The 10276-nt window shown below is 60.4% G+C and overlaps 1 protein-coding gene across 2 annotated transcripts; it reads right to left on the bottom strand.

Moving 5' to 3' along the window:
• Positions 1–118: 118 nt before the first annotated feature.
• On the bottom strand, positions 119–8441 carry NAPRT (nicotinate phosphoribosyltransferase). 2 transcript variants are annotated; one of them, XM_082045786.1, is made up of 13 exons: positions 8231–8441; positions 5394–5521; positions 5241–5323; positions 4980–5110; positions 4794–4909; positions 4520–4713; positions 3613–3753; positions 3404–3488; positions 2942–3022; positions 1578–1680; positions 1330–1487; positions 997–1104; positions 119–868 (listed from the first exon to the last, which is right to left on the bottom strand). In XM_082045786.1, exons 1-13 carry the CDS (start codon positions 8415–8417, stop codon positions 809–811), a joined length of 1575 nt encoding a protein of 524 aa, XP_081901912.1. In that variant the 5' UTR covers positions 8418–8441; the 3' UTR covers positions 119–808. The 2 variants fall into 2 exon arrangements, with proteins under 2 accessions (XP_081901912.1, XP_081901913.1); XM_082045787.1 differs by having other exon boundaries at positions 5439–5521.
• Positions 8442–10276: the final 1835 nt, after the last annotated feature.

Here is a 10276-nt window from a genome sequence, read left to right as displayed (position 1 = left end):
GCAGGATTCTTGGAATTTTATTCAGCCCTAAACCATGAAGTGAAGGATGTTGAATTAAATGCTCAAGCTGAGGGCAACAAGTGTTTTTGAAGGACGAGAGTGTGGCCATCGCTGTGGTGGGAAAAGAGCTTTATTTGGGGGTTTCTTTTGATGAATTATGGGGATTAGTGCCACGGAGCCTTGATGCACATGAGGTTAGAGAGTGCAGGTGTGAGCCTGGTCGTCCTCCACGCCCCAGCGAACAGAGACAATGTAGAAAGAGAGAAAATGTGGCCAAAAAGCCTTGACGAGGACAGGTAAAGTGCATCTGCTACCGATGTCCCGTAGGACATAGGTGGGGCGTAAAAAGCTCACCACGGTGGACACTGTGTGCACTCAAGGTGTGGTCCCTAGTGCCACCAAGGAGCTTTGGGCATGGCCACCAGGGTGGGCAGCATTGGCACAGAATAAGGCACAAGGGTGGTAGGGCCACCAGCGTGGACAGCACTGGTGTGGCAGAAGGTGTGGGGCCACCAGGGTGGCCAGCACTGCCGTGGCAGAAGGTGCAGGGCCACCAAGGTGGGCAGAGAAGGACTGTGGGTACCAGAAGACATGGGGACAGCTGCCTCCCAACTCTACCTGCCCCATCCCTCCTTGCCCAGCTTTGCTACTGGGACCTCAGGAAGCGCTTCCAGTTTCTGCAGGGTTCTCAGTTTAGCACCACGCAGCACCGATGTCGTTAGAAGCGTTAATTCCCAATTAGACACCTGGTCTTCAAATGAGTGTGGAGGTAGAGCTGGTGCAGGGTTGGGGAGAGCGGGACCCCCGCTCACCGTCTGTCCTGCTGCAGCTCAGTGAGGAGACGGTGCAGCTGCTCTGTGATGGCCACCTGGCATGGGAGCAAGAGGGGACAGTGAGAAGCTCCACGGTGGAATCATGGTGGCTTTGCCCAGGCCACCAAAGCTGAGAAGGGTTCCTGGAGGTCAACCAATGGTGTCTGGCACGTGGAGGACGTACCGGGTAGGGCTGTGGCTCGTGGAGCCGGCGGTGAGCGGGGCTGAGCAGGTTGAGGGACATCTGCGCGTGGTTCCTCACCTCCAGCAGGCTGGGCAGCGGCTCACACACCTGCGGGATGGAGATGTGGGACCGTGGCCGTGTAGGGTGGTGCCCACCCAGCCGCAATCCGCAACGAGCCAGCTCCAGGCTGGACTGGGATGTCACCATCTCCAAGGTTGTAGGGACAGAGGACATCTCAGATGAGGTTTAACCCTTTGATTCTGCCAAGACACCATCACCTTGGCTTGGTCCTTCAACCAATGAGGTGGAGGACACCCCAGAGCCACCTCTGACCTGGCCGTCTCTGAAATACATGCGATGGAGGGACTCCACGGTGGTGGGCACAACCGTTCTGGCCTCGTCGAGCTGCCCCAGAACGTGGACCACCAGCTCCTGTCCCACACAGGGTGAGGGCTCCTTCTCCAGGGCCATGAGGTCCATGAAGGGGTGACCTGCCAGGGTGGTGGAGTAGGGGACAGCAGGGACAAGGTTATGGAGCAGGAGCTACAGAGTGACACCAGGCCAAGGGTGTCCCAACTCACCAGCAGTGTCATAGAGCCGATAAATCCTCTTGGTCCCTGGGATTGTCATCTTCTCCTCATCTTCTGTGAGCTTCAGGCACGGAGAGCCATTGACCTCCACCAGCTGGAGGAGAAGGAGGTTATGGAAGTGGACACCTTATTTTTGTCACATGCACTAGTTGGTGCTGGGGCCTGTGTTGAGATCTGCACCTTCTACATGTGTCCCTGCTTGGAAACCAGCTGAATAAATAAATCATCAAAAACCCCTCAAACTACCCCGAGGTTGGACATTCTGCCTCCTGCCTGCAAGCTTCTTGTTACAGCCATCTCATGATCATTATTTCCAAGAAATAATGGTGGGATGGAATGTCCCCTCAGTGAGTTTGCAGGTGACACCAAGCTGAGCGGTGCTGTTGATTCCCCTGAGGGACGGGACCCACCCAGAGAGACCTGGACAGGCTGGAGGTGTGGGCCCAGGTGAACCTCATGAGGGTCAACAAGGTCAAGTGCAAGGTCCTGTGCCTGGGTCTGGGCAAGCCCCGGTATCAATCCAGGCTGGGGAGGGAGGGAGGGAGGGATGGATGGATGGATGGATGGATGGATGGATGGATGGAGAGCAGCCCTGTGGAAAAGGACTGGGGGACACCAGTGGGTGACAAATGGGACAAGACCCAGCAACGTGTGCTTACAGCCCAGAACCCACCCGTGTCCTGGGCTGCACCCAGAGCAGCATGAGCAGCAGGTGAAGGGGGGGATTCTGCCCCTGTGCCCCCATGTCCTGACCACCCTGAGCTCTGCGTCCAGCTCTGGGGTCCCAGCACCAGCCAGACATGGAGCTGTTGGAGCGGGACAGAGGAGGGACACGGGAATGGGCCAAGGGCCCAACATCTCTGGGGAGAAAGGCTGAGAGAGTTGGGGGGTTCAGGCTGGAGAAGATAAATCTCCCAGGAGACCTTCTTGTGGCCTTTCAATACTTCAAGGAGCTGATAAGAAAGACGGGGACAGACCTTTGAGCAGGGCCTGTTGTGATAGGACAAGGGGTGATGGTTTTGAACTAAAGGAGGGGAGATTCAGGTTGGACATGAGGAAGAAATTGTTGCCCCTGAGGGTGGTGAGAGCCTGGCCCAGGTTGCCCAGAGATGTGGTGAATGAACCATCCCTGAGACATCCCAGGCCAGGCTGGATGGGGCTCTGAGCAACCTGAGCTGGTGCAGATGTCCCTGCTCATGGCAGGGGTTGGATTGGTGGCCTTCAAAGGTCCCTGCTAACCCAAACCCATCTGTGACCTGATGACATTGGCCTCACTGCAGTGTCCCTCATGGCTGGAGCCCCTTGGGAGAAGCCGGGGAGCCCCAAACCCAGCAGGGCAGAGCTGCCACCCCTACCTTGTAAACACAACCCAGCGATGGCTGCAGGGGACACGTCACCAGGTTCGTCCCAACGCCAATCATGTCGATCTCGCTCCCCTGGTGCAGCAGAGAGGACAGCGGCCATCAACAACACAGACCTGCCACTGTTTTGTTTTCTTTTTTTAAGCCCATGCCAAAAACCAGAGCTGAGGGGCAGGACAGAGGATGTTCTGTGTCTGTCTGTCCATCTGACCCACCCAAAACCTGAGCAACCTGATCTGGGTGAATATGTCCCTGCTCATGGCAGGGGCTGGACCAGATGAGCTTTGAAGGTCCCTTCCGCCCCAAACTATTCTATAATTCTATGAAAAGCCTTTTTCCAGCCTAGAACCTCTACCCTGTTCTCACCCAGGGACAAAGTCCCAGGTGACTCTCTTGTCCACCCCACAAACCCCAGATCTTGGTGGCACCAGCAAAAGCCAACAACAGGTCCCTCACCTCCCGACTGAACTCCTCCAGGCTCTGCTCGCTGATGTCGTTGCTCACGGCGATGGGGATGGTCCCAAACCAGGGCACCTGGAAGCTGGTGAGGGACAGAAGAGTGAGTGCAGGTTTTTGGGGGACCCCTGGCTCCGCTCGTGACTCCCACTTGAGCAAGGAGAGCCCCTACTTTGGTGTCCAAGGTGGGCACACTGGTGGGGACTCACCGATCGGCGCAGGCTCGCAGGACCTGGCGGATCTCCTTGGATTGCTGGGCCAGGTCGCCGCTGTCCAGGCGCACCCCGATAGCCCGGTAGCCCAGCTGGTGCAGGGCCAACGCCACGGCGCAGAAATTCGGCAAACCGCTCCTGGACGGGCGAGGAGGGGGTGAGTGTCCCTTGTCTGGGAGGACAAGGACGCAGGGCAGGCCCAGCAGCAGGTCCAAGCCCCGTGTCACACAACAGCAAAGCGCAGAGATCACAGAATCCCAGAATGTCAGGGGTTGGAAGGGCCCTGGAAAGCTCATCCAGTGCAATCCCCCCTGGAGCAGGAACACCCAGATGAGGTTACACAGGAAGGTGTCCAGGGGTTGGAATGTCTGCAGAGAAGGAGACTCCACAACCCCCCTGGGCAGCCTGGGCCAGGCTCTGCCACCCTCACCCCCAACAAGTTTCTTCTCATATTTAAGTGTAACCTCCTGTGTTTCAGTTTGCACCCATTGCCCCTTGTCCTATCATTGGTTGTCACCGAGAAGAGCCTGGCTCCATCCTCCTGACACCCTTTCCATATTGATCCCCAGGAATGAATCACCCTTCAGTCTCCTCCAGCTCCAGAGCCCCAGCTCCCTCAGCCTTTCCTCACACGGGAGATGCTCCACTCCCTCCAGCATCTTGGTGGCTGCGCTGGACTCTCTCCAGCAGTTCCCTGTCCTGCTGGAACTGAGGGGCCACAACTGGACACAAGATTCCAGGTGTGGTCTCCCCAGGGCAGAGTAGAGGGGCAGGAGAACCTCTCTCAACCTCTTGATACCTCCAGGTGAAAACATCCCTCCTTCAAGGCCACCAAGCAAGGAGGGACACGTCGTCCCCTGCGCCACGGTAGCGAAGCCACCCTGAGGGGACCCGGCGTCCTCACCTCCTGACGCAGTACGTGTCCAGCAGCCCCTGGAAGTCCCGTGGGAAGGTGACAGCGTAGGACACGAAGGCGGCCAGTTCGCCCTGGTTCGCCTTCTCTTGGGGAGTCTGCAGCACTTCGCACACCCGCCCCAGCCACAATGATGCCAGCGCCGGGAGATCCACCGGGTCTCCTCCTGCCAGCGGTGACAGCTCCTGCGTGGGGGACACAGTTGTGTGACACCCTCCACGGGCACAGCATCCCATCCCTGTCCCCTCCCCGTGGTGACGCTCACCCGTGGCTGCACCTCCTCCAGCGAGGTGAAGGACATGATGAAGGAATGGGCGATGGTGCCGCGCACCGGGATGCCGTAGAGTTTCCCTGCCAGGATGTTGCTGGTGCAGTCGAAGCCTGCAAGAAGTGACACACAGAGGTGACATCGCAGCCACGGTGACACAGGACACTGTGGGGCAACACTCACCGCCGATGTAGGAGTACTTGGAGGCCGAAAGGGCACCGTCCGGTCCCTGAGCACGCCGCAGCCCCATCTCCATCAGCTTCACGTCTGGACCGGCGAGGAGGCGGAAGCGAGCAGCGTTGGTGGCCACCAGGCTGGGGGACAAAGGGACAGGTGACACCAAGGCAAGCTGGGCATGGGGCCAGCTACAGGTTTGGACCACCATGGGACTCGGTGGATGTGGACCCCGGTAACTGGGGGACCAGAGCAGAGCGTGTCCCCCACCTGGCGTAGTTGACCAGACACAACAACATGGTCTCCAGCAGCTGCACCACCAGCAGCGGCCCCTTCACCTGCAGGAATGGGACCTGCGGGGACAACCGGGCGGTGACGTCCCCGTCCTCCCTGCAGCGGGGGAGGGTACTGAGCGCGTCCCACCCTGGCGAAGACGACGGAGCCCTCGGGCACGGCGGTCACTGTCACCTCCGAGGTGTCCAGGGTGGCCAGGTAGTCAAAGAAGGCGTCTTCCGTGGTGCTGGGCAGGACGGAGCGCAGGTAGGCGACATCTGTGGGGACAAAGCTCAGCTGGGGGTCCCCACACAGGTCCTGTGACACAGGTCAGGCTGGAGGGACCAAGCCTCCCGCGCAGGGGACAGGTGACACTTCACAGTCGTTGTCCCCCTCGTCAAGGTGATGTCAGGGGTAACTCAACCCTGGGAGGGCACCATGGCCCCCCAAGTCCCCTCTGAGGGACTGTCCTCCCAGAGGATGTCCCAGTGTCCCCCAAGTTTCCCAGAGGGCTGTCCCTGTCCCCTCCCAGGTCCCTCTGAAGGATGTCCCTGTCCCCAAGTCCCTCTGTCCCTCTTCAGCCTTCCCGGTGCCCCTGAAAGATGTCCCTGTCCCCACCAGATCAACCTGAGATGTCTCCTGGTCCCTCAAAGGGATGTCCCTGTCCCCCTGAGATGTCTCCTGGTCCCTCGAAGGGATGTCCCTGTCCCCCTGAGATGTCCCTGTCCCCACCCACCCATCAGTTCCCCCTGAAGGCTCTCCCTGTCCCTTAGGTCTATCTGTCCCCCAGCTCCCTCTGAGAGATGTCCCTGTCCCCACCAGGACCCTCTAATCCCCATGTCCTTCTAAGAGATATCCCTGTCCCCACCAGGTGCCCCCCCCGCCTCAGGACCCTCTGAGAGATGTCCCTGTCACTCTGAGGGGTATCCCTGTCTCCCAGGTCCGTGTGAAGGATGCTCTTGTCCCTCCCAGGTCCCCTGGACCCCCATGTCACTCTGAGAGATGTCCCTGTCCCCCTTAAGTCCTGCTGTGAGCTGGTCCCTGACTACCCAACAGGTCCCACTGGAGGGCACCCCCATCCCCAAGTCCCCCAAGGACTGTCCTTGTCCCGACAAGGTCCCTCTGTCCCACAGGTCCCTCAGAGGGATGTCCTTGTCCCTCCCGGGTCCCCATAAGAGATGTTCCTGTCCCCCTTTAAGTTCCTCTCTGAGCTGTCCCTGATGCCCCCAACTCCCCCTGGAGGGCACCTCTGTCCCCAAGTCCCCATGAGGGTTGTCCCTCTCCCCCCACCAGGTCCCTCGGTCCCCCAGGTGCCTCTGAGGGATGTCCCTGTCCCCACCAAGTCTATCATCCAGGTCCTTCTAAGTGATGTTCCTGTCCCCACCAGGTCCCTCCCCTGATCCCCGTGTCACTCTGAGAGATGTCCCAGTCCCCCTTAAGTCCCCCTGTGAGCTGTCCCTGTCCCCTGCATGTCCCCCTGAGGGCTGTCCCTGACCCCCCACAGCTCCCACTGGCGGGCACCCCTGTCCCCAAGCCCCCCAAGGACTGTCCCTCTCCCTGCCACCACAGCCCCCCTGCCCCCAGATCCATCTGAGAGATGTCCCTGTCATGCTGAGGGATGTCCCTGTCCCAACAAGGTCCCCTGTCCCTCAGGTCCCTCAGAGAGATGTCCCTGTCCCCCTTAAGTCCCTCTGAGGGCTGTCCCCGACCCTCCACAGGTCCTACTGGAGGGCACCCTTGTCCCCAAACCCCCCAGGGTAGCCCCCTCTCCCCCCAACCACATCCCTCTATCCCCCAGGTCCCTCTGAGGATGTCCCTGTCCCCACCAGGTCTCTCTATCCCCCAGGTTCTTCTAAAGGATGTCCCTGTCCCCACCAAGTGTCTCTGTCCCCAAGCACCATCTGAGAGATACCCCTGTCACTCCAAGGGAAATCCCTGTCCCAACAAGGTCCCTCTGTCCCTCAGGACCCTCCAAGGAATGTTTCTGGCCCCACCACGTCGCCCTGAGGTCCCGCTGTCCTCTTCAGGTCCCCCTGAGAGCTGTCCCTGTCCCCTGCATGTCACCCTAAGGGCTGTCCCTGGCCCCCAGTGGAGAACACCCCTGTCCCCAAGCCCCCCAAGGACTGTCCCTCTCATCCCCACCACAGCCCCCCCATCCGCCAGGTCCATCTGAGAGATGTCCCTGTCACTCTAAGGGAAGTCCCTGTCCCAACAAGGTCTCTCAGGACCCTCCAAGGGATGTCTCTGTCCCCTCCAGGTCCCCCTGGTCCTTCTGTGGGTTCTTCCCGCTCCCTTTAAGTCCCCCATGAGCTGTCCCTGTCCCCTGCATGTCCCCCTGAGGGCTGTCCCTGACCCCCCACAGCTCCCACTGGCGGGCACCCCTGTCCCCAAGACCCCCAGGGTAGCCCCCTCTCCCCCCACCACATCTCTCTGTCCCCCAGGTCCCTCTGAGGACGTCCCTGTCCCCACCACATCTCTCTGTCCCCCAGGTCCCTCTGAGAATGTCCCTGTCCCCACTAGGTCTCCCTGTCCCCCAGGTACCTCTGAGGGATGTCCCTGTCCCCACCAGGTCTCCCTGTCCCCACCAGGTCTCTCTCCCAGGTCCCTCTGAGAATGTCCCTGTCCCCACCAGGTCTCTCTGTCCCCCAGGTACCTCTGAGGGATGTCCCTGTCCCCACCAGGACCCTCTATCCCTCAGGTTCTTCTAAGGGACGCCCCGTCCCCATCAGGTGCTTCTGTCCCCAGTGACCCTCTAGAGATGTCCCTGTCCCCACCAGGTCCCCCTGAGGGGCTCTCCTAGTCCCTCTGTGGGCTGTCCCTGCCCCATGCACGTCCCGCCGAGGGGTCCCCCTGAGCTCTGTCCCTGAGCCCCCACAGCTCCCACTGGCGGCCACCCCTGTCCCCAAGCCCCTCAAGCCCTGTCCCTGTCCCCCCCCCCGCAGCCCCCCAGCAGCTCCCCGGGGGGTGTCCCATCCGTCCCCCCTCACCAGCGGCGGAGAAGCGGAAGGCGCGGAGGCAGCGCAGCCCCTCGGCCAGGCCGGCGCCCAGCGCGAAGGCGCCGCGGAAGGGCCCGCGGCGGAAGAACAGCTCGGCGGCGGCGGGAGCGCGGTGCCGCCCGGCCCGCCAGTGCCCGTACGCCATGGTCAGCTGGTACAGATCGGCCAGCGGCGCCATGGCCGCGGGGCAGCCTGGGAGCGGGCGGGGACGCGGGGGAACTCCTATCGCTGCCACCTGAAAGGAGGGGGGAGCGGGGCGGGGGGTGGTCTCCTCACAGAATCACAGAATGTCGGGTTGGAAGGGACCTGGAAAGCTCATCCAGTGCAATCCCCCCATGGAGCAGGAACACCCAGATGAGGTTACACAGGAAGGTGTCCAGGCGGGTTGGAATGTCTGCAGAGAAGGAGACTCCACAACCCCCCTGGGCAGCCTGGGCCAGGCTCTGCCACCCTCACCCCAACAAGTTTCTTCTCCTCTTCCAGTGGAACCTCCTGTGTTCCAGTTTGAACCCATTGCCCCTTGTCCTGTCCCTGGTTGTCACCAGCAGAGCCTGGCTCCATCCTCCTGACACTGCCCCTTTCCATATTGATCCCCAGCAATGAGTCCCCCCTCAGTGTCCTCTTGTCCAGCTCCAGAGCCCCAGCTCCCTCAGCCTTTCCTCACACGGGAGATGCTCCACTCCCTTCAGCATCTTGGTGGCTGCACTGGACTCTCTCCAGCAGTTCCCTGTCCTGCTGGAACTGAGGGGCCACAACTGGACACAATATTCCAGGTGTGGTCTCCCCAGGGCAGAGCAGAGGGGCAGGAGAACCTCTCTGACCTACTGACCACCCCCTTCTAACCCACCCCAGGTCCCGTTGGCTTCCTGGCCACAAGGGCCCAGTGCTGGCTCATGGTCACCCTGCTGTCCCCAGGACCCCCAGGTCCCTTTCCCCTACGCTGCTCTCTAATAGGTCATTCCCCAACTTATACTGGAACCTGGGGTTGTTACTGCCCAGATGCAAGACTCTACACAAGTAGCAAGTGACAGGACAAGAGGAAATCACCTCAAGTTGCACCAGGGGAGGTTTAGGTTGGATATTAGGAAAAAATTCTTCCCGGAAAGCGCTGTGGGGCACTGGAACAGGCTGCCCAGGGCAGTGGTGGAGTCACCATCCCGGGAAGGGTTTAACAGGCATTTAGAAGAGGTTCTCAAACATGGGTTAGTGCTGGAGTCAGGTTATGGTTGAACTCAATGATCCTGAGGGTCTTTTCCAAACAAAATGATGATTCTGTGAGTTGCAGAAAGAGGCCAGGGGGGACACGGGAAATGGCAGCATGGAGGGGACAGGGACACCATGGATGGCAGCATACAAGGAACACACGGCACCGGAGGTTGCAGCACATAGGACACCGGAGACACGAGACACCAGGGATGGCAGCGCACAGGGAACAGGACATCGGGGTGACAGCATACAGGGGACATGGAACACATGGGGGTGGCAGCACACAGGGGACACAGGACACATGGGTGGCAGCACATAGGGGACACGGGGCACACAGGGATGGCAGCACATAAGGGACACAGGACACACATGGCACCAAGGATGGCAGCACACAGGGCAGAGGACATTGGGGTGACAGCACACAGAGGACATGGGACAGACAGGAATGGCAGCACACAGGGATGGCACAACACAGGGGACATGGGACACACACAGATGGCAGCAAACAAGGGACACATGGCACAAGGGAAGGAGGCGCACAAGGGACAGGGACACAGAAGGATGGCAGCACACAAGGGACAGAGGACACCAGGGATGGCAGCACACAGGGGACACATGGCACAAGGGATGGAGGCACACAAGAGATAAGGACGCAGAGGTACGGCAGCACACAGGGGACATGGGACACAGATGGCACCAGGGATGGCAGCACACAGGGGATACGGGACACACAGAGGTGGCAGCACACAGGGGACAAAAGGGCACACGGGTGGCAGCACCTGGGACCAGACACATGGGCCACTGCACCCCCAGCACCGGGCACATGTGGCT

Source organism: Streptopelia decaocto (genome assembly GCF_964273445.1).
Source record: "Streptopelia decaocto genome assembly, chromosome: 2".
In the NCBI taxonomy this organism is placed as follows: Eukaryota; Metazoa; Chordata; class Aves; order Columbiformes; family Columbidae; genus Streptopelia; species Streptopelia decaocto.
Note: the sequence above shows the minus strand (reverse complement) of the source record. Positions and strands in the feature narration are given on the sequence as shown.